The sequence below is a fragment of the Portunus trituberculatus genome, chromosome 16 (genome assembly GCF_017591435.1).
Source record: "Portunus trituberculatus isolate SZX2019 chromosome 16, ASM1759143v1, whole genome shotgun sequence".
NCBI lineage: Eukaryota > Metazoa > Arthropoda > Malacostraca > Decapoda > Portunidae > Portunus > Portunus trituberculatus.
In genome coordinates this window covers 11,425,445-11,450,518 of record NC_059270.1, presented here as the reverse complement: position 1 = coordinate 11,450,518, position 25,074 = coordinate 11,425,445, and the positions used below count along the sequence as shown (strand labels likewise).

At 43.8% G+C, this 25,074-nt stretch overlaps 1 protein-coding gene across 1 annotated transcript in view; it reads right to left on the bottom strand.

Moving 5' to 3' along the window:
- Positions 1–25,074, bottom strand: part of LOC123504488 — a 166,348-nt gene that overhangs the window by 91,360 nt on the left and 49,914 nt on the right. The window contains exon 2 of the mRNA XM_045255039.1: positions 10,762–10,843. Within this exon, the coding sequence (XP_045110974.1) occupies positions 10,762–10,843 (82 nt within the window). The remainder of the gene's footprint in view (positions 1–10,761; positions 10,844–25,074) is intronic.

Genomic DNA, 25,074 nt, shown 5'->3' with positions numbered 1-25,074 from the left:
CACACACACACACACACACACACACACAGGCATGAAAGGCATGACAATACTTTTTCTTCGTCTTGCAAGATTAGGGTCAAAGACATGAAATATACGCCTGGTTTGGTCTTGAGTGGTGCTTGGTCTGGCTTGAGGCTTGGTCGCCGAGGCCATGCAGGGTGAAGCTCTGGTCACAACACACTGTTCCTTGGTGTCTGGAGTGCTGGGTCAAACAAGGGTGAGTATCGCCTCTTGGCTATCGCCCATCGCCAACCGCCTGTCAAGTCACCGCCGCGCCATGTGAACACTTGATGTGGTGGTTCCCCGTCTGGTCACGTCACCGCCCAGTCGCGTTAGTGTGGGTGACGAGTGGGGTCACTGCACACGTGGAGCCAATCCAACGGCAATGGATCTCACGATTTTTTATACTTCACCATGGATTTTATAACCTCTGGCCTGTTCCTGTGCGTGACTACCTATATACACAAAAACACACACACACACACACACACACACACACACACACACACACACACACACACACACACACACACACGTCTCACACTCCCCACTCAATGCACACCTTGGTGGCACAAACGGGAGCTTAAGTGACCCAAAGAAGTAGGAGTACCATAACAATAGAAATAAAAACATGTAACAAAGGAAAGACAAAGCCGCAAACACGATTACTGTACGTGCGAGGCCAGCGTAAAGCACCCGGATGGAAAAAAAAAAAAAAAAAAAGGAGTGGGGAATAGAGGTGGGTGGTGACAGGAAAGGAAACAGAGATAGAGGGAAAAAGAGTGAGAGAAAGAAAAACATAAAAAAAAGTTTACTCTCTCGTATGGTTCTTTAACACAAATAAACTCCAGTTAACATTACAACTTTCCCCTTCACGGAACACAATAGCAAACTAAACGGTCTAACATTCCTCGTAGCAGAACGTAGTAAGAAAAAATAAATATGTGAGAGGTATTAGGGTGTGGAGGAACTGCATTGTTAACGGATAGAACGAGGGAAAGAGAGGCGTAAGTACTTGTACCGGTGATGAGGAAAGAGAGGGAAGGTAGAAGGGTGTATAGATGGATGGGAGGGAAGAAAACAAGCCTGCAATGGGAAGCAGCGACCTTATGTAACTCACTGGAAAGGGAGGGGGGGGAAATATGGGTGTCTCTGAGGTGCAGTGATGAGGAGAGAAGGGTGGAGAGAGGGAGGGGAGGAGAGGGTTATGGAAAGGGAACCAACAGAGAAGGGGAGGGGAAAATATGGATGTCTGTCGTTGTGCAGTTGTAGGGAGGGAGGGAGGGAGGGTGGATAAACATGAGGAAGGAAGAGAGAGGGAGGAAAGGTGAAGGGAAAGATGAACGTAATGATGGAGGAGAGAGAGAAAGAAGGATGGTAAGGGATGGAAAGAAATGAATAAGGAGAGGAGCAATAAGAAAGGCAAGAAAGAGAGGAAGAGAAAAGGCGGGGAAGAATGAATAAAAAAGGTACAGGAAGGAGAAAAATAAGGAAGAAAGGAAGGACGGATGGACAGAGGATAAATGATGAATGGAAATAGTAAGAAAGAAAAGGGAGAGGAACAAAGGAAGTAAGGGAAACGAAAAAAGAAAGAGAAGGAAGGGAAGGAGAAGAGAAAAAATAGAAGTGAAAAAAGAGAAGAAAGAAAAGCAATAAAATAAAATCCCATCATAAAATAAAACAGGAAATATTTCGTTTTTGATGAGGAAATAAAGTGTAAAGTGGCGAGAAAAACAAAAATAGAAGAGTTTTGTGCAGTACAGTGTTATTTCTATTTCTCTCTCTTGCTACTACCACCACCACCACCACCACCACACCACCACCACCACCACCACCACCACCAAACAGCAACCATTACATTTCCGGGTGGTGGTGGTGGTGTCGGCGGCCTCTGGTGGTGGTGGTGGTGGTGGTGATGGTGGTGGTGGTGGTGGTGGTTATAGCCGCAGATTACAGGTTTCGAGGCCCCAAAATGGACAGTAATGAAACTTAATAAAAGAAACACATCAAAAGACACACACAACACACACACACACACACACACACACACACACACACACACACACACACAAGCTTCACCGGAACTACAATAAATGGTAAAGTGGTTGGTGTGTGAGTGAGTGAATGAGAGAGAGAGAGAGAGAGAGAGAGAGAGAGAGAGAGAGAGAGAGAGAGAGAGAGAGAGAGAGAGAGAGAGAGAGAGAGAGAATGTATACCAACTTACTAAATGACATCAAGGAAGGAAGAAAGAAAAAGAGATAATATGAATGGACAAACCCACGAACAAACAAACGAAAAAAAAAAAAGCAATGAAGGAAGATAGATAGATGTACAGATTACACACAAACATACGGACAGACGGACAGAAACACAGACAGCAAGCCACTAAAGACCTGGCACATTCAATCAACTCCTTATATGAACTACAGACAACATCGGATCATTAACACACACACACACACACACACACAAGCCATCATCTAGCAAGTGTGAAAAACCAACCAACACGTATGTAAGTCTAGTAGTTGATAAGGAAATAACACAGCCAGCACGTGCATTTCGGTCACAGCACAGCTCTATCCATCATATGAGGTGCCTCTTACTGCGTGTGTGTCTGTGTTTGTGTGTGTGCGTTCTCCGTCTTCCCTTCAATCCTCTCGTCACATTTCACCTTCACTAAGACAAAAAGCCACGAGGACAAATGCCTCAAGGGGATAGTCATGTGGAGGCGACAAGAATTTATTACCCAATCAGTAAATTAATCAAGTGGTTACAGATATAAAAGAATAAAAAAAAAACCAACGTCAAGCAGAAGTCATTGTCAAGCGTGGGGGGTGGTTGTGACTCAGGCCATGTCTCCACTAATAGTCTTGTCCTGCATGTGTTACGTATGTGCCGCGCGTCCCGTCACCTGCTGTCACTCTCTCATGGACCCTCAAACGTTTAGGTCTTACTTCTTGGCTATTAGCAGGACTGGGTGAAAGTTATAAAGGGTTTTCCAATGTGCGATAATTTCACAGGATTCTGCATCTCTAGTAGGGATAAAATAATGTACACAAGAACGTAAGCAATTATTCATGTGGTCTGCAGAAATATGTCTGTGAGTCAGAGGACACTTCGTAATGAGGGTCCGGGTCTGTATTGCTGGTTGGCTGACGCTGCCCAGAGGATTTGATGGGCAGATGAATGAAATATCGATCTATTCTTATGTCTGGTTCTCATATGTAAAAGATGTAATAATAAGTCAAAAGAGGAAACATACCTAAAAATATTACCAGAAACTTTACGACAGAATAAAAAAAAGACGCGTGAATTGAGCCACACATCCGTAAATACCGCGCGTTGCAGAGAGCTCTGATTCCCACGTCACGGATAGTGTGGACTAATCACAGTAATAACACTCTCACACTACATTTGCATCCATTATCATAACTACTAATAACCACTGTCACTACCATAATCGATTAGGATCATTAACTTATTGCATGTTATTACACAACTTTGAGCCACTAAGTAAGTCAGCACACTCACGGAACACTTCAACACATCACGGGCTCTCCTGTCTCACACGATGCTGTAGTTAGAACAGTGCGAGAGTGTGTCCGTGAGCTGTCTCCCTAACCTTGCTCCATTTCTCTTTCTCTCTCCCCAATAATCACCTTCGTCTGTCCTCCTTTCCCTAATCACCTCACTGTGAGATGTCAAAAAACACTCATTTACTGCATACAAGTGAAATTTCCAATGAATTACGCATCTAGCAGAAGTGAGTAGCCACGTCTACACAACCACACAATGGACGGATGGATGGATGGATGAACAATGAGATGGAGTGTGGAGAGCCATTATCCTCCACTCCGCCCCCTGCATGTCTACAGTAACATAGCCTTGGCCCGCCCTCCCCTTCCTCTATATACGGGCCGCCCGCCATCAGGGCCTCGCTCTCTACACCACTTTTTGTTTCCTTTTTTTTCATCTTTTCAACGCATATTTTAACGTGAAAACAAAGCATTACCTCTGACCTTATTCATTCATCTATTTGCTTATCTATGATTTATCTTTTTTATGCCTTTTCAACACGCTTTTTTTTTTTTGTAATTTGATTTGACTTTATTTTATGTATCTACTTATCAATCTGTTCATTGATATGTAGACAAATTTGGTTTTTATTGATTTTTTTTTGTCTTTATACTCTCTCTCTCTCTCTCTCTCTCTCTCTCTCTCTCACGGAAGGCGAACTGGAAGGCTGAGGATGGGCCGTGGTGGTACTGATGGTCATGGTGGTGGTGGTAGTAGTGACGGTAATACAGTAGCAGTGGCAGTGGTGTTAGTGATGACTTTACTAGGGTAGGTGAGACGTTTACAATTGCAGTGGCAGCAGTGGTGACGGTGACAGCAGCAATGGTGATGGTAGCAGTAGCGTATGGTAGCCTTGTCTTGGGTGAGGAGGGTGGGTAGTGAGCAGTGCAGGTGTGGTAAGATCGATCCACCAACAGGTCCACTTCCATTCCTGGCGGGGTAGTCTCGAGCCACTCTGAGCCCCAAGCCGCCACCGCCCTGCCTTGATTAATTGCTTCTAAACACGAAGGCTGTGAAGCTTTGTCAAGATAATCAGCTATTAGCACTGTATGCCTCTTATTAAAGCACGCTCGTATTTCCCTCTCTCTCTCTCTCTCTCTCTCTCTCTCTCTCTCATGAAAAAAAAAAATCCCTTCTTTGTGCTTTTTCTCCAATCTCGTCCCTAATCCGATACTTCCTCCCGCTCCTCTCCCCGCACCCTGCCTTAGCTCTCTCCCTCCAGGCTCTCTCCCTCCATGGTTTCTTCTCTAACGTACGACTCTTTCACAGATTCTCTTCTCCTACAATTTTTTTCTCTCCTTTCTATTCCTTCAGTTGAGCTTTTTTTTTTTTTACGTTTTTCCTTTTGCTACTTTTCACCTTTGCTTTTTCTTACTTTTTTTAATTCTTGTTTCGTTTTCTTTTTTTTCCACACCTTGTCTTACTTCCATTTTGCTAAGATTCTTCCTCTTCTGTTTCCTCCTTAGTCTCCCTAACTTTTCTTCTCTCCCCATCTCCCTTAAAGATGCTTTCCTTCCCTCACCTTCTTCCATTCCTTCTCCTTCCCCTAACTCCCTCCACAAGCACCACCACCATTGCCACCACCGCATCACGAAGGAAGGAGCTGAGAAGGGCAATGGCTGGCGGCTTCGCGAAGGCAGGGAGGGGGCGGGGCGGCTGACCTCTTCCTCCCGGCACCCAAGCTTCAAATAGGAAGGTGAGGAGGCGAGGAGAGGAGCGGGAGGAGCCTTGTGACCCGAGAGGAAGGGAGGAAATACCAAGGCACAGTGGTATCAAGAGAGGCGCGGCAGATGGTGTGGTTGTCAAGGTAACAGAGGAAAGAGAGATTGTCAATACGTAATGCAATATTCTGTAACACTACACGTCACACTTACACTTCCAAAAAGGTCCTAACTGATGTGGTACGTTTTTTTACAGGTGTTTATTTGATGTTCTAGCAAGAGATCAACATGTTATCTACCTTACTAACACATTCAATAGTGAGACGCACTTTTACCACGTTTTTGGGCAGGATTAGACGATTCTATTTGCATTAGGTAGGATCTATGGAGGTCAAAAGAATAATGGCCAATATCTTTACTATTTTGATACCCATATACGTTTCTAGAATTGCAAAAAGTCGCGATATAATTACCAGAATGAGTTTTTGGGCAGGATTAGACGAGTTTATTTGCATTAGGAAGGATCTATGGAGGTCAAAAGAATAATGGCCAATGTCTTTACTATTTTAATACCCATATACGTTTCTTGAATCGCAAAATGTCGCGATATAATAACCAGAATGAATATGAAAGCGCGCCACAGTACTGAACAACACCCTTCGAGAACTCCGGTGATCATCTGCGTGGCATTTAAAAACAGTCGTGATGAAAAGACAAAGGTTTTCTGAATAAGAATCGAAGTGATGAGAAGAAAAGTTATGTGTTCAAACTGCTAATGTTGCTTATTGTTAATTCTGTGTAGGTGGGAGGTAGCTGTAAATTCCAAGTCTCTCTCTCTCTCTCTCTCTCTCTCTCTCTCTCTCTCTCTCGCGGGCGACTCATGCACATTGTAACATTTATCATTAAGCTTTTCTCGTTTGGCTTTTTGTCTTAAGAGGAACACACACACACACACACACACACACACACACACACACACACACACACACACACACACACACACACACACACACTAATACGAATAAATTTACACAATGTTATCAGAGCGTGAAAATATTTAGAGAGAGAGAGAGAGAGAGAGAGAGAGAGAGAGAGAGAGAGAGAGAGAGAGAGGGTGTGGGGGTTTATGGTAAGGAAAAGAGCAGCCACGTCCAGGTGAGAGCGCCCATTCGTTCACCTTTATGACTTTCTGAGGAAATTTTGGTGGTGAGGAGTTATGGGCGGGCAGGGAACGGGAAGAAATGAGCGAGAGGGAGAGGGAGAGTGGAGACTGGGAGAAAGAGAGAGGGAGAGAGAGAGATAGAGGCTGGAAGGGAAGTAAACGTGCCAGGGGAGTGGGCAAAGGATGAAACGGAAAGATGAACGAACCAGGAAGAATAAAGATGAAGAATAAAGGGAATAAAGGCAGAGAGGGAAAAAAAAAGATGAATCATACAAAGAGACGAAAGATGAATGTAAGGAGGAAGATCAAAGAAAGAAGAATGGAAATAGACGAATGGACAGTAAAGACTAATTCGTATTGCATGAATAGAAGAAAATAAAGAAAGGAAAGATAGAAGAAAATAGAAACGAAAGAGTATAGCAATGAAAAGCAGAGAGAGAGAGAGAGAGAGAGAGAGAGAGAGAGAGAGAGAGAGAGAGAGAGAGGGTCAACTGAGGATGCTGAGAGAATCGAGTTTTTATCTACATCTCGTCAGGAAGAAGCTCAACAGGCCATCCCTCTCTCCCTCCCTCTCTCACTCCCTCCCTCCCTCCTTCTCTGTACCCTCCTATCAGTATCTCCCTCCTTTACTCACTCCCTCCTTCAATCTTCTCTTCCTTACTTCCCTTCTACCATCCTATCAATACCTTTCCTCTTCTCTCCTCTCTCTCTCTCTCTCTCTCTCTCTCTCTCTACCTCCTTTCTTCCAGTCCTCTTTAAACATCTCCCTCCAGCACTACTATCACTATCTTTCTCCCTCCATCCCTCCTTTACTTAACATCTCCCTCTCTCCCACTCTCTCTCTCTCCCTCATCTCCCTCTCTTCTTCGTGGGCGCCTCAGGACTTTTTTTTTTTTCTCTCCTTGCCATCAGAGTCAGTTGTTCGGGCGAGAAAGCCAGTGCCTGGAGCCATGGAGGAGGAGGAGGAGGAGGAGGAGGAGGAGGAGGAGGAGGAGGAAAAGTAATGTGGACAGCAGGGAACGTGGAAAGTGATGGGATGAGGAGGCAGAGAGGCAGGAAGAAACGGTGAAAATTATGCCTCATTATTTTCTTAAGTACGCCTCGTGGAGGAAAAAATGGAACAAAATGTCAGTGGTGGTGGTGGTGGTGATGGTCGTCTTCTTGCAACACACACACACACACACACACACGTAGATGGACGGACAGACAAAACAACAGACACATTAGTTAACAGATGAACAAAATCCCTAATAAGATTCGATACTAAACGAAACAATTCAGTATTTCAATTCCTAAACCCGGAAGATAATCACCAAATTGTAGACTTCCTTCACGTTCCATTAAAAGAAGGAACAATTTTTTTGCCGCGGGGAATTGAAAGGATCAGAAGAGGAAGGAGGCAATGTTTACTTGGCGTCCATCCACCCGAGCGAGGAAGGAAGCGGAAAGAAGCAGTCACAACCAATTAATTACAAGGTTCACGAGGCGTTTGTTAAGACTGAGGACGTGAGGCGCATGTGAGGAGTAAGCAAGGAGCCCAAGACACACCACAAAAAATACTGACAGGGGAGTTGATTGACAGATAATAGATTGAGAGACAGACGAAGGTGCAGGCGCAAAGACGTAGACAGGCTGACATATACCCGGACACAAGGAAAGACAGGGAGTGAGATGAACAGTTACAGATGGACAAGAAAAGATAAATGATCTCTTCTTTACACACACACAAACACACCTGAACACTGAGAGGGAAAGACAAACTGAGAAACTGAATGATAGGGAGACAGAAAGACAGACAGACATACAGACGGAAGGATGGGCGTACTACATAAGGAAAGACAGATTGACTGACAGACAGAGAGAAAATCGGATATACATACATACATACGTAGACAGGAAGACGAAAATAGAAGCCAATTACAACACACACACACACACACACACACACACACACACACACACACACACACACACACACATGAACACACACACACACACACACAAACGAGAAACATGTGATAAAAACAAACCTTCAACAAACACAAAACATAACCAAACAAAACATATTTGATGAAAAATAAACACACAAAAAAAACAAAAAAAAAACGAGATGAAGCAAAGACATCACAAGCTCCAACAACAACAACAAAAAAAAAAAAAAAAAAATCGACATACTGACCAACCACGCAAACAAGCAGCAAAAACACCACCACCACCACCAAACACACACACGCTGGGACGCTGACAAAGACACAACATCTGCGACCGTGAATTCATTAGTGGCGGAATTAATCACTGGAAGACCGATGCGCCACCTTCAATTAAACCCAGGTAGGAGATAAGGAGCGACATTAACAAAGGGCTCTTCATTAACCTGGCATTCATTAAGGCTTGCGTGTGAGTGTGTGTGTGTGTGTGTGTGTGTGTGTGTGTGTGTGTAGAGAGAGCAAGGGTAGTAAGAGATACCTGTCCACGCTTCACCTGTCTCCCCTTCCTACCCAGGCAAGGCTTAATAATCAAGTGTAATGTCGATAAATGAGAGAGAGAGAGAGAGAGAGAGAGAGAGAGAGAGAGAGAGAGAGAGAGAGTAGTAGTAGTAGTAGTAGTAGTAGTAGTAGTAGTAGTAGTAGTAGTAGTAGTAGTAGTAAAAATAGAGATAAAAGAAGAAGAAAAGTAAAGAAAAGAAAAAAGAAAAGAAAAGAAAAGAAAAGAAAAAAAGAAAGAAGATGATGATGAAGAAGAAGAAGAAGAAGAAGAAGAAGAAGAAGAAGAAGAAGAAGAAGAAGAAGAAGAAGAAGAAGAAGAAGAAGAAGAAGAAGAAGAAGCAGAAGCAGAAGAAAAGAAGTAGTAGCAGTAGTAGTATTAGTGGCAGAAGAATAGACGAGCCCAAGCAGAAGGGAGGGAGCTGGGAACATCTGCACACAATTCCACCTCAATAATTCACACAGACCTGACATCAAAGGAGGGACGCTGCACATTTGTATCCTCAGTGAAGTAAATATGAAGTGCTTGCTGTTGATTTGTGTCTGCTAAACTTTCTTCTTATAAAGGCGGAGCAAACAGCTGCTTTTAATCCTTACACAGCGATATGGGATAATGCATATACAAAAAGGTATAGAAAAAGAAGAGATTTTGTAATTTTTAGACAGTGATCGTACGGTGTTTGGAGGTGACTGAAAAATATGATAAGTTGTTTGAGAATAGTAAGTAATTAACCCTTTCATTACTGAGACTCATTTTTACCTTGATATTTGTGTGATTAGATGATTTTATTGGCATTAGGAAGGGTCTATGGAGGTCAGAAGGTTAATGGCCAGCGTCGTCACTTATTTTAATCCCTACATGAGTTTCTGAAGCTGTATAAATTCACCAAATAGTTAGCAGAATGAATAAAGAAATGCGTCATGGAAGTGAAGGGTTTAAAGGGTGATGTGCCAAACAGCAGTGACAGGCTTAACATTCTACCAGTCTGATTTTTTTGCATACCCCAATTATGGAATTAGGGAAACTGAATGCAACAGAAAGTCAAATATAAAAGAGGAACAAGAGGAGGATACCTGTGTGCATGTTCGCTTCCTATTGTATTGTAGTATATGAGTTTGTTCCTTACACACGGCTATCTACAGAATGGCTTTGTATTGCCACTAGCGGCGTTCACAGCACTCGTTACCTATTCAGCCGCAGCGACCATTGTGACCATAATGGAACTTGGCTGACCTTGAATATTGCAACATTATATTTGTGTGCATGCATGGGTTGGTGTCAGGGAACGCTGCACATTTAAAGGGCCCATAAAATCAAGGCAATTTGGTTTTATCTTTGTTAGGAAAGACTGTTTAGCCAAAATAATCGGTTGTTTATTTACCTAGTTATCTGCTCGCCTATCTATTCATCGATATATCTCTATTTACTGATTTATTTTTTGTTTTTTTTATGCAAGAGGATCACTGGCTACAACAATAAATTTATGTGAAAAAGATCCTATCTGTTTATCTATTTATCTAACTTCTTATCTGTTTTTCTATAGTTCGTGCACATAATTATTTCTCTGTTTCTTTGTTTATATAGCTGTACTCCCACTAGAGAGAAAAAAACATACGAAGGAATGAAAAAAGGAATAACACACACACACACACACACACACACACACACACACACACACACACACACACACACGCACACACGCACACGCACACGCAAGAAAAAGGAAAACGTACATTAGGAAAACAGCGAACGTCATGTACCACAATAATGGGAGTCACTCTTTACCATACAATAGACTGCCCTTCCGCCACAGCCACGCCACAGACAGGGCAAGGCACACACACACACACACACACACACACACACACACACACGTACCTTAGGCCTCGCGAGAGTTTCTTCAGGTTGGTCTCACTGAGCCGCGGGGTGGGCGACTCCATGCGAAGGGCGCGCTTCAGGTCTGTGGAGAGACGAAGAGGGATGAGACAGGTCTTAAAATAAAGTGAACTGCTGGGCGTAAGACAAGTGGTGTAAGTCAGTGCGTAAGGCGGGGTGTATATAGTGGTTTTATTTTTCATGTAGGAGGGACACCGGATATATACAACACAAAAAAGAGAGATGAAAAAAAGCCCAATTAAATGCCGGTCCTCATACAGTCAAAAGCAGTAACAAAAAATTAGAGGAACTTGGTGTAAAAACAACTGATGGAGACGGAGATTAAGACAATGCGTAACACAAGGACTAAGGCATGAGGCACAGTGAATTCAATCTGGTAAAAAAAGACAGGCGGAGATGGAAATTAAGACAATACGAAAAACAAAGAATAAGTAATGTAACAGTGAATTCCGCATAAGAGTCTTGAAGTGTAAGGCGGGATGTATGTATCATAAGTCAGTGCGTAAGACAAAGAAAAAGGCAGGGCACGAAACACAGCCCATGTCTTCTAAACACTTTGGCGTCTTACGTGAGCAATTCTTAAAAGGCTCTCATGGAAGTCATTGGAGTCTTCAAGGTTGCTGTCTCGACTTGGATAACGTAACAAGGATTCGGTGCCATTAACAGGAAAAGAAACACTTATGAAAACCAAGTGAATCCTCTTTGTGGGGTTTGAAAACAGTGTTGATGAGAGAACAAAGCGCTGAGGAATACGGGTCAAGGAGGTGAGTGAGACAAGATACAAGACACAAGGTACAATACAAGACAAGGCGTAAGTAAAGGCAGGGTGTAAGACAGGGCGTGAAACAAGACGCGAAGGGAGGCGTGAGATGAGTGAGGGTAGGGGAAGGGGAGTCAGCGCGGCCCGGCGGGAGGGGAGGACACCAAGCCACAATAAATCATGTAAATAAGGTAGTAGCATAATAAATATTAGGTGAATAATATACTCATATGATGATTAATATGCCATAAATCTTGGGTTACGTACAAGGCGCCTTTTCTGATCTGATCTGACAAGGAAAAAGGGAGAGAAGGAGGAGGAGGAGGAGAAGGAGGAGGAGGTATGATGGTGGTGATGAAAGAAGAGAGAGAGAAAGAGGTGAAGGAGAAGAAAGAGGAATACAAAGGAATATAAAAGAAAGATAGCAACAATTGTACTGGAGAAGGAGAAGAAGAACAAAAACAAGAATAAGAACAAAAGAAAAAGCAAAAATGGAGAGAGGAGAGAAGAGAGAAGGACGAGGAGGAGAAGGAGGAGGAGTAGAAGAGAAGCTATGAACCCAACACCATGACATACAAATACATCACAAAAAAAAAAAAAATACTTGGAATAAAATATAACAACAATGCAATTTGAGGGTAAGAGAGAAAAAGGAGCGAGGCAACAAGAAGGTTAATGCTGGCTGGAGTGCTGTGAAGTAATGTTATCTACGGCTCCGTAAACACTCCAACGCAAGCTGCAATAAAGGAGTCAACTGAGTGCCAAGGCCAGTCACGCAACTCCACGCCACTCCACGCCACTCCACGCCACTCCACGCCACTCATACTCATCACAAAAAAAGAAGGAATATAAATGTAATAAACACGAAATATGATGAAAGACTTAAAGAGAAATAGGCAAAAAAAAAATTATATATGATTATGCAAAGACGCACATTCTACGTTGCTATTGATGGTGAAAATATGTAATAAAGTAAGGATAATTATCTACGTCTGACTTACTTTCCAATGTACAAAGGCAACTACTAATGTCTCTGGTCTCTTCAAGGACACACACACACACACACACACACACACACACACACACACACACACACACGGATGGCAGAATTACCAACTTTCCACCCCTATGCACTGGCTGGCAAGGTCATAACTCCTCGCCTCACGTTCTGCACCTGACAACCGATGTAATGAGCAGGTGAACAAAGATAGAAGCCAACAAGAAGACAAACTAAACCTGACACCCAACTACTTCACTGTGCTGGTCAATAAGGAATACAGCGTCATGGAATACAAGACAACACACGAAACTTGACCTCCAATTGCTGTACTGTGCAGGTAAAATTTAGCCCATATTCTGAAACACTTCCGCGCTGCAGCTTCACTATTTTCACAGGGCTCTAGTTGAAGTGACACGGCTTTTTAATGACGTTTCTGTAATTCTAGTGACATGTTAACAAGTTTTCTGCATTATCAACAGGAAAAATACTCTCTAGAACTCGGCTAATCGTCTCTGTGGTCTTTGAAAATAGTCGCGGTGAGAGCGGAAAGCGTTTCTGAACATGGAGCAAACAAGGACTACAGCGTGATGGAGGGCAAGAAGACAATCGAAACTTGACACCCAACCGCTGTACTGTGCCAAGTAAATAGAATACAAGAAAATAAACCAAACTTGAGGATTCAAAGAGGATGAACTGGGCTCCCTAATAAGCAAAAAACTGAGAGAGAAAGAAAGAAGGAAAAAAAATGTTGAAAGAAACCTTACAAAAAGACAACATGAATAGAACTGGTGGAGACGAAAAAAAAAGAGTACCTGAGATAATTAATAATACAAAGGAGAGAGAGAATTGGAATCACACATTGAGACAGCGAGGAACAAAGATAACCCGTTGCTTCCACTTGCCAGACCTCACCGTAAAAGGCGGCAGGCTATCCAGGGTGCCACACACACACACACACACACACACACACACACACACACACACACACACACACACACACACACACACACACAAACAGTGGAAGGAAGACAGAAAGAAAGAAAGACAGACAGACAGACAGATACACACACACACACACACACACACACACACACACACACACACACACACACACACACACACACACACAGAGAGAGAGAGAGAGAGAGAGAGAGAGAGAGAGAGAGAGAGAGAGAGAGAGAGAGAGAGAGAGAGAGAGAGAGAGAGAGAGAGAAACAAGAATAGCAAGGTTAACAATGAACAAGAATAAGAAAGGAAGAAAGAATGACATTATGAAGAAAAAAAAGAAAAAAAATAATTAAAGCAGAATTAACAACAACAAATAGTGCAGGAATAAAAACACAAACACCAGAAACGAAAACAAAACTACATAACAAATTTAAAAAACAATAAAAAAGAGAAAAAAAACGTAAATGAACAGAAAAAAATAGAGAAAGAAAAAAAAAAGAAAAGTTAGTAGCCCAGGATGTTTAGATAGCGGCACAGAAGATCAAGAGAAAGAAGGGAAAAGAGGAGGAAGAGGAAGAGGTTCTGGGGGGAAAAGGCCTGAAGAGGAAGAATACGTTGGAGAGAATGAAGGGTGGGGATGTTACCTGAAGGGAGAGTTGAGGTCAGGGAAAGAAAGGGAGAGGGAGAGGAAAGGAGAGAGGGAGAGGAAGGGAGGTGCTGGTGAAGGTACAGAAAAGAGGAATGGATGGTTGAGAGAGAGAGAGAGAGAGAGAGAGAGAGAGAGAGAGAGAGAGAGAGAGAGAGAGAGAGAGAGAGAGAGAGAGAGAGAGAGAGAGAGAGAGAGAGAGAGAGAGAGAGAGAGAGAGAGAGAGAAAGAGGAAGAAGGAAGGAGGGCGAGGTATGGAGAGGAGGGAAGGGAGGATGGGAATTGTTGCGTGTTAGCCCAAGGGGTGAAGGCCGCAAGAGAGAGAGAGAGAGAGAGAGAGAGAGAGAGAGAGAGAGAGAGAGAGAGAGAGAGAGAGAGAGAGAGAGAGAGAGAGAGATCAATTACACCCATTATCATCATCATCATCATCATAATCAATTCACTGCAGGACAAAGAGGGACATTCCAATAGCCTTCCTTATCCATATCTATTGTCTGGCGGTCTAAAGGTCCCATAGATTCCAAGGCTACAACTGATACTGGTAATGCAATTCTACTTCAGATGTCAATGGTTCTGATACTGGACAAAAAATCGTGTTATAAAATCAGTATTACATTTTTACCCTTATAACTTCATTCCCTTGTATTTGTGTGTCATAGTTGAGTGATTTACGTTAAGTACTTAATTTTCTTATACACTGTGATTTATTGTGGATTCTTATTCTTAAACTCGGCCATTTTTTGTCAGTGATTTTATAAGTTCACAAGACGAGAGAGATAATACAGGAAGGTTTGAAGGTTGTAGAAAGATTTAAAGCACGAAAAGGAAGTTTAACCCTTTCTGTAATGTGACGCATTTTTTTCTACTATGAGTTTTGGGTATAACTGGACGATTTAAATTAGGAAAGGTCTACGGAGGTCAGAAGATTAATGGCAACAGTCTATTTAAATCCCCACATAATTATCTGAAGCTGTATGAAATCACCAAATAGTAAGCAAAATAGATATGAAAACGCGTCATGGTACTGAAGATATTAAACCTGAAAGAAAGTGTAGAAGTATCCGATAAGCTTAAGAAATCCCCAACCACTCCTAGTCACTCCAACGAGCCTCCCTATCTCATTTGTCCATCTAATTTTGTCTGGCGCCCTCATGCAGTTCCTTGATGGAGAATGGAGAGAGAAAGGCAAAGGAGAAACTCATAAGACACATCAATATACAGCCTTGACCCTGCATGCACTGTCTAACTGGGAGTATTTTGGGGAAGAGAAGGATGAGTGAAGGAGTGAAGGAAAGGGGAGGAAAACGAATATACGACTAGAAAAAAGAAAGTAAGAAAGGAAGGAAAATATAAATAAAACGAAAGGAAGGAAGGAAGGAAGGAAGAAATGAAGAGGAATAGAAAGCATCATAGGCTGAACCGGGTGAATGAAAGGAAGGAATACCGGAAGAAAGGAAGGAGGGAAGGAAGGAAGGAATCATGGGAAAGTGCAAATAATAAAGAAATATGAACGAAAACATTTGGCGAGCGGAAATGAATAGCATATAAACGTGTCAGAGGCAGGATGTGGTGCTATGGGAGAGAGAGAGAGAGAGAGAGAGAGAGAGAGAGAGAGAGAGAGAGAGAGAGAGAGAGAGAGAGAGAGAGAGAGAGAGAGAGAGAGAGAGAGAGAGAGAGAGTTTAGGACATACAATAACATGACAAAAATTTTGAGGTATGTTAAATCTCTCTCTCTCTCTCTCTCTCTCTCTCTCTCTCTCTCTCTCTCTCTCTCTCTCTCTCAAAGGACCACATCCTGCCACCCTCCGCCCACCTGCCACCCACTAACATTATATTCCTCCTCCTCCTCCTCCTCCTCCTCCTCCTCCTCTTCCTTTCTGCCACCTGCTCTATAGTTCTCCTCCTCCTCCTCTTCTTCTTCTTGCTCTTTTCATCCCTCTCCTCCAGCCCATCCTCCTTCTCCTCCTCCTCCTCCTCCTCCTCCTCCTCCTCCTCCTCCTCCTCCTCCTCCTCCTCCTCCTCCTCCTTCTCCTCCTCCTCCTCTCCTCTTCTTCGCCCATTTCTCTCCAGGCATCCCTATCTCCTTCTACCATCGCAGATTCGTCGCTGATTCTTCTACTTTATTGTTAGGTATGTAGAGAAACTAGAGTCATGTGTGTGTGTGTGTGTGTGTGTGTGTGTGTGTGTGTGTGTGTGTGTGTGTGTGTGTGTGTGTGTGTGTGTGTGTGTACTTTCCTTTCCCTTAAGTTCTTTTCTCTCGTCTTCTTTTCACACACACACACAAACACACAGACGGAGCCACAATCAATAGAAAGCGAGAGAGACAGACAGACAGAGAGACAAGAAAAGCCACACCGCGCAGGGAAAATTTGGCCTTCACACACACACACACACACACACACACACACACACACACACACACACACACACACGTGGAGTGAGGGCGAGTGTTCCAAGATAAATGCGGCTTAGAAATGAGCAGGTGTGTTGTGTCAGGTGTGCATGAGGGTGGGGTGTGTGTTGGACGCTTTCAGGTGTGTGTGTGTGTGTGTGTGTGTGTGTGTGTGTGTGTGTGTGTGAGGGTATACAGGTGAGGAGAAAAGGTGAGGTGAGAATGTTGAGGTGAGAGTGGAGTGTGTGCGTGGGGGGTAAAAACAAAAGGTGTATTGAATGTGTGTGTGTGTGTGTGTGTGTGTGTGTGTGTGTGTGTGTGTGTGTGTGTGTGTGTGTGTGTGTGTGTGTGTGTGTGTGTGTTCTTTGTTTTTTTCTTCTTTATTTTCTTTCTTCATTTTCTACTTTCTCTACTTCTTTTCTCTCTAGTCTCATCCAAACAAAGAAATTATGAAAGGAAAAAGTTCAGTAATCTGTTTTGTATTGCGCGGAAGAGGAGGAAAAGAAAAAAAATCTAACAGCAACACTACCACAATCACAACTACCACCAACACCACCACCAGCAACACCACCACCACCACCACCACCACCAACAACAACAACAACAGAAGCAACAGCAAAGAAAGACAGGAAGAAATGTACCACGAAGAATAAAAAAAAAAAAAACTAAAATAAGAAAAAAAGAAAACAGGGAAACTAACAAAAGAAAAAGAGAATATGAAAAAAGAAAAGTACAAAATTGAAAGAAAATGTGGGAAAAGAGAAAAGGACAAAAGAATCGTAACAAGGGAATTGAAAAAGTAAAAAAAGAAAAGAAAAAACGAAAACGCCGGAGGAGAATGACAAGAAAAGAAGGAAAATGTTAGACTGAAGAAATAAAAAAACGTAGAATAATTTGAGAGAGAGAGAGAGAGAGAGAGAGAGAGAGAGAGAGAGAGAGAGAGAGAGAGAGAGAGAGAGATATCAAGACCACACACACACACTATCAAGACACCCTCATTCTTCCTGCCTTCTTTCCAATCTAGCACCCTGCCTCCCTCCCTCCCTCCCTCCATCCCCACCCCAATAGACCTTTCCCACCCTCCCATTCCCCCACTACCTTCCTTCTCTTCCCCAAACCTTCCCGCCCTCCTGGATGTTCCCTGTCCACCACCACCACCACCAGCATACCACACCCAAATATATCCTGGCCAAGGTGGGTGGGTTGAGAAAAGGAGCGACAGAGAAAGAGGGAGAGACAACAGACATGAATTCAGCCTTGGCCGTGCAGTACTTTCTACAAACACGGTCTGCAGAGAGAGAGAGAGAGAGAGAGAGAAAGAGAGAGGGAACACAAAGGGAGAGTAAACTATAAGCAGATCTGTTGTTGTACCATTTGACAGGGAGTGAGTGAGAGTCTAAAAGATGCACTGGTAGGATAACACAGACGAAGATTGAGAAAGAGAGAGAGAGAGAGAGAGAGAGAGAGAGAGAGAGAGAGAGAGAGAGAGAGAGAGAGAGAGAGAGAGGATTTATACTTACAAATCTCTCTGTCTCTCTCTCTCTCTCTCTCTCTCTCTCTCTCTCTCACCGTTATAGGGAGGTGACAAGAAAGGAAGACAATGGCCTGTAATAAGCCTTGGCGCGCGTACATACATACACACACACACACACACACACACACACACACACACACACACACACATACACACACACACAAATGCAGGATGACAAGTAGGAGATGGAAGGAGACGCGGAGAGAGCCGGGAAGGAGGGACGGAGGGACGGAGGGACGGAGGTAGGGAGGGAGGGAGGAAGGGGAGTGAGTTAATTAGAATGAGAGGTGTTAAGAGATCATGCTCAGATACCTTAACACACACACACACACACACGGAATAAAGAAAAATGTCATGTATTAGCATTGCAATAACAGAGAGAGAGAGAGAGAGAGAGAGAGAGAGAGAGAGAGAGAGAGAGAGAGAGAGGTGACGGTCTTACAATGTTTTCCTTCCCTCTTGGCTTGTTCTTGCTCATGGCTGCTTTTTTTTATTCTTCAATCTGAACCGTGTAATGATATGGTGTCTTTGCTTCTTATACGCATTACGGGGCTGTGTGTGTGTGTGTGTGTGTGTGTGTGTGTGTGTGTGTGTGTGTGTGTGTGTGTGTGTGATTTATGGCAGCCTCTACTCCTGACTTGCACTTGTTGATGTTTAGTGTTCTTGTTAACATCCGTTTTGTAACTCGTTTTCAGATCCATTAACTTCTTCTTTCCTCTTCACCCACATTCATACCATCCTCAATCTTGAGCCTCTGTCATTTCCTCGTAAACAGTTTATTTTACGCTTATCATCCACTCCAAGTCTGTGTTTTCCTTAATCTTTATCTCCCCGTGTGTTTGCCAGTGTTGCTGATTTAGGGTTACAATTATTTTTACCTTCCCAAACCACAAGTTCTTTTTTTTTCTCTCTATCCTTTTTTTTTCTTCCCCGTGGCCATTATCGCCAGTTAAAGTCATTATATTTCATCTCGACATCACTTTATATGCGAGTATTATCACCCCTTTGACCTCGCTTTCATCACTGCTTTATTCACACTAACTATTATATATGACCACTTAAATTGCGCTTCTTTTTTCCCCTTCTTTTATTATCCTCGTGTGCTCAACTTTGCTCCTTGCACTTTTAGCCGCATTATTTTTCCTTCTTATTCTATTCTGGTGTGCTCATGTTTGCCTCATGGGTCGCGATAACGTCATCACAGCAGCACAGGGGAGTGAACCGACCATAGCTAAGACAGAGACAACCAGAAGCATCAGAAGTTCCTCAAATAACACCTCGAGACTTGGAACCACATTTTGAAACATTTCTATTCCTACAATACACCATAACAACATTTGGAGGTTTTAGTCGACGTTTTGCGGATTTTAAGGGGCATTTTATGATTCTAGTATCGGATTAACAAGATTTCTTTATCATTAACGAGAGAAACACACTTGGGAAGCCAGCCCGTCGCACCAGTGGCCTTTGAAAATAGTCGTGATGAGAAAGCAAAGCGCTACATGCATGGCGTACCCAACAGGAAACGTATCCCAAGATTAATAACGCAATACACGACGCGTCCTGTTGAACACATAGCGCCATGCATCCAGACCTGCAGGTGGGAAACCAGAGCCAACAATAAGGAGTTTTAAGAGGAGGTGGTTCTCAAAAATATGGTGGACAACTGGAGCAAACGCCTATCATGTTGTTATTATTAATAGTGAACTTTATGGGATGCGAAGTGAACATAACAGTACATTATTCGTATGAACTGGTGTTATAGAGGGACTGTCACTATTACCATTACTCTTACTATTACTACTGGCCTCTTGCAGTTCTCTTTGACTTTCCTACGATCTTATACCAGTGTTTACGAGTGTGTGCGATTAGCTAACCTATACTTGTCGAGAGAGAGAAAATAAATGATCTCGTCTCTCAGTGAACATATTGATAGCACGTCTGTCCCGAGTGCAAGATGAGCAATCCTACACACATCTCTATTACCTTCCTACTCCTCCCTCCTCCTTCCTCCACTGCCCTGCGCCACGAGACACTCCTAGATGGATCTTGGATTTATGAAACAATAAAGACAACATATCCAGACGTAGCAATTATGAAGGATGCATTACGAGAGAGAGAGAGAGAGAGAGAGAGAGAGAGAGAGAGAGAGAGAGAGAGAGAGAGAGAGAGAGAGAGAGAGAGAGAGAGAGAGAGAGAGAGAGAGAGAGAGAGAGAGAGAGAGAGAGAGAGAGAGAGCTAACCCACGCCATAAGCTGCATAATAAGTATTGCAAGAATGAGAGAATAAAAAGTAAAAAAAAAAGATAGAAAAAAACAGAAAAAAAGGGAGAGAATGCAAATTTCCATGACGCAAGCAGGAGGAGAAGGAGGAGGAGGAGGAGGAGGAGGAGGAGGAGGAGGAGGAGGAGGAGGAGGAGGAAGAAGAGGAGGAGAGAAATATGAGAAACAGTAGGAAGAATGAAGACAAAAGAGAAAAAGGAAAACAAAAAAAGAAAAGGCTGCCGGGGGAATGGGAGGGAGGTGTAATTGGATGGAGGTAAAGAAGTAGAGGGGGGGAGAAGGGAAGAAGGAAGGGAGGGAGGGAGGGAAGGAAGGAGGGAGGCAGTGGGTTATACATAGTAGGGATGGTGAGGCGACAGAAATGACTACCGTATCTTGACACAAAGGCACTACACCTGATGCCACACTTCTGGAGGGAAAAACAAAGATAAACACACTAACGCCCATAATGAACAGCAGCAACCATGAAATATACGTGGTGGGGGAGGGAAAATACGAACAGGAGGAACAGAAGGAGGAGGAGGAAATAGAGAACAAGGAAATGACACAAATAATAATAACAATAATTCTCTCTCTCTCTCTCTCTCTCTCTCTCTCTCTCTCTCTCTCTCTCTCTCTCTCTTAATCAAGGCCACCGTTAAGATCACACATGGCGCCACCTCTTTAGGACTCAAGCAAAGGAAAGAAAGACTCATCACCACCACCACCACCACCACCACCGCCCCTCCCTGCCTCTCACCCTACAAGCACCACCACCGCCTACCACTCACTTACCATAACGACTCTCCGCCGCTGCATACACGCCACCACCGCCTACTCATCCCTACCTTCTTAAGACACCGAGCACCACCATTACTACAACCACATACCACCCACTCACGACCCAACCACCACCACTACCACCACCACCACCACCACCATCATCCCAGCCAAGTCCCTCTCGCGGACCTGAAGAAAGAAGGAGACTGACAAAGAGACATGAGCCATAAAACTGCTCGCTTCTTGCCTCCGCCGCCGCTGCCTTGCCCTGGGAGACGCCCTCGCCCAGGATCTGAGCAACAAAGGGCCACAAGAAGGCAAGGACTAATGTATCCTGATGGCTGCGGGGATTTTCGACCTTCCAGGCAAATAGCAGAAATGGTCGCCTCCTTCCTTCATCTCCTCTGGCATAAGGTGAAATTTAGGTTCTAATAATGTGAGCAAAAGTCCGGATATACGAATACGCAACGGATTCACACCTGTCTCTTCATCTAATCAGGAGAAAATAACTGTGAAATATGCACGTAATGGACTGAAGATGCCCGTTGTATTTAGCAATTTTATGTTTGTTTAGTGAGGAGTTAAGTGTATGCAATTAAAGAGGGGAGGTTGTTGGGAAGATGTCGCGTGGGGCAATGTTTATGGCCAGGTAGAGAGAGGTCAGGACAGATGGGGCGTAAGGTGAGCAGCAGGGGAGGAAGGGGAGGCAGTGTGGTGGATCTCCTGATGATTGTGTGCTGGTGGTGAGGGTGGTGAGGATGGTGGGAATGGTGAGGGTGGTCTTGGTGGTGGTGGTGGTGGTGGTGGTTGTGGTGGTTATGGTGTATTTATGGTGGGAACGATGCCTTGAGTAGTTATAAACAACGACAGTTACTTTCGTCATCGTATTTTTTCCCTTCCTTTGTTGACTCTCTCTCTCTCTCTCTCTCTCTCTCTCTCTCTCTCTCTCTCACCTACATTCCACATACCCTTACTGAAAACTTTGAAGATATTAAACCAAACACTTCTAATTTAACACAAACATTCAAAGTACGAGTATTAATGAAAAAAATGTGACACTATATACTCGTATCTTCCCAACTGATGAGGAGCACAATGCAATACCGCTGGTGATGACGAGTGATGCTCCACGTCACAGAGTAATTACTTGTTATTGACACCGTTAGATAAAGAAGGCTCGGGTTGTCAGCGGGTGATGTGCAGTGTTGGGAATGAGATCAAGGTACGTGACATCGACCGTTACGCCATTAGGTAATTAGATCAGACAATTATGTAGTTTTAAGGTCGTTTAGATGTTCAAATTGCATAACAAGTAAATCTCTCTCTCTCTCTCTCTCTCTCTCTCTCTCTCTCTCTCTCTCTCTCTCTCTCTCTCTCTCTCTCTCTCTCTAATACTCAATCTATTGTCTGAGAAATAGAAGAAGAGAAAAAAGAAAGACGCCTCGGGAGATGGACAGACAGAGAGAAAGAGACAGACGGACAGACAGACAGGCGTGGCGGGAAGGAAGAGGGTGGATGGGAGTACCCTGATGAAGGTAATAAGCGTGCCATCAGTCCATCCTTTGTTGTGGCACCATTAATGACATACCCACCAATGATTTATCTGAGGCTCAGTAGCGGAGGAAGAACACATCACTCTCCTATCCAATCCAGTCCCTCCCTCTCTCTCTCTCTCTTTCTGTGTCGTATCACTCCTGTGTCTAGAACAAAGCACATGACATTTTCTTCTTCACTAATCACACGTTCTTCCTTCTCCGACACGGTGTGAGTTGCCGGAAAGGCGAGTGCAACAAGATCTGCTTCCTTTAACTGCACACCAGACTCTCCTAGCGGGCGGTGACTCAGGTTCGCAACTCTGTCCCACTCTGAGTGCTAATGTGAAACCTGCTGATGGGCCCATGCGAGTTAAGTAAGGGGAGTGAGGTGAATAGCGATGAGTCTGGCCCTGCTGATGACTGTCACAATGGGGTCGACACAAGAGTGGTTGGCTGGGAGGAACGGGTGTGTGGGGAGGCAAGATGAGATGAGGCTGGATAAGGTGAAGTGGGATGAAGAGTGGAGTGTGGAGCGGGAGTTGGGTTGATAAGGCCCACATAAGTAGTGAGGCTGAAGGGAGGAAGGTAAAATGAGATGAGATGCAGTAGGATAAGAGTAGAGTGAAGATGGTGGAGTTGGGTTTGTATTTTTTAGGAGAAATTACAGAGACTTCCAAGCGCAAGATACCTTAAGTCCTCTCCAGACCACTAGACTGTTTGATTTCGCTACACTGATGTAAGACCACTTGTGCTGATGAGGGAGCAGCAGTCATCGTAAATGTGTATAGTTGATGTTCCCGATGAATGGTCTGAAGAATATCTAGTGTCGAAAACAACCCAGTTCATCGTGCACTTTATCGTGTAAGGGAATGCCTGAATGCTGACCGCTTGTTTTGGCTGACGCAACTCTGTAGATTCGATTTGTTTTGGCTTCCGCATCCAGCAACACAGCATTCCTATTGCTACATCTCACCTCTACCGTTCGTCTCACACTAAAGCATAAGACCATAACAATACCTAACACTGATTACTTCCTACGTGTGGCAAAAGAAAAGAAACCAGCCACTTTATGAGAGAAAAGAAAAAAATTATATGCTGGTACTATTGTTTCTAAGAGGATTCAGACGCGTAGCTGTATGGTAATGTAGTGTATGTAGGTAAACTCGAAGAAGGAAGACACAACATTGGCGGAGGTTCAGGTAATGTCACTCGCTAGGAAGGAAGTACTCAAGGTGAACATTTTAAGGTAACTCAGGTAAAAAAAAATAGAGGTAGGTAATGACGAGAAAATAATTTACATAGTAGTTAGCTGAAGGGATGCACCACGCGGCACAACGAGGGGTGGAGTATGGGGGAGTCATAAGGAAGTAGTCAAGGCGAGGCCGTAGAGGGGGGTAAGAGGAAAGGCGCCGCTATAACACTGGGAATGCGAGGCGAGAGGGATTAGCCGCCACTTAACTTTTAGAGCCACGCAACAAAACACGTGAATGGCGGAGCGTTATGTACATACTCGTAAAAGGAAAAAAATATCATGTTAACAAGTTTCACCTTACACACACATACACACACACACACACACACACACACACACACACACACACTACTGCTACTGCTACTACTACTACTACTACTACTACTACATACACGTATACATACACTAAGTCTACAAAAAATGACTCATTCCTTTACATCTTTACTCTATTCCAATGCCAGTCGAAAAATAATCTGGTTTTCTGACAAGACTAAAACCATTAAACACTAAAACGATATATCAAGCTTAAATCGTTCTTTCCTGAATCTCTCTCTCTCTCTCTCTCTCTCTCTCTCTCTCTCTCTCTGGCCTAACGGAGAGAAGATGGGAAACGCACTGCACCTCCCCAAGAGTTCCCTGGGGATTAGGGTGCCAGCGAGCGGACCTGTCTCCTTGGGGCGGGAGGGCAGCGGGTGCACCTGGCCAGGGTGATTAGGACGGCTCAGGTGCGCTGATTGGACCGGCCATTAAAGTGAGGCTGAACGTGAGAGAGAGAGAGAGAGAGAGAGAGAGAGAGAGAGAGAGAGAGAGAGAGAGAGAGAGAGAGAGAGAGAGAGAGAGAGAGAGAGAAAGAGAGAGAGAGAGAAAACAAGTTGAAGTTAGGAAAAAAAAGGTCAAAGGAAGATGAAGAAATATAAATTCAAAGAAAGAGGAGGAAAGAGGGAAAAAAGAGAGAGAGAGAGAGAGAGAGAGAGAGAGAGAGAGAGAGAGAGAGAGAGAGAATTACTGTAAGGTCCTTCCCACGCCTGACCACGAATGATGAAATAAACTAGTATGTGTTGGGAAAATCACAACTTCCATCCAATATGCAAGAAACGCGCTGCACTTGTTTCTTGGTGCTGTCGAGGTTGTTCCCATAGTCTGTGTCAGCAGGTTACTTCTTTCTCGGTGCTGGATTTTGCTCATTG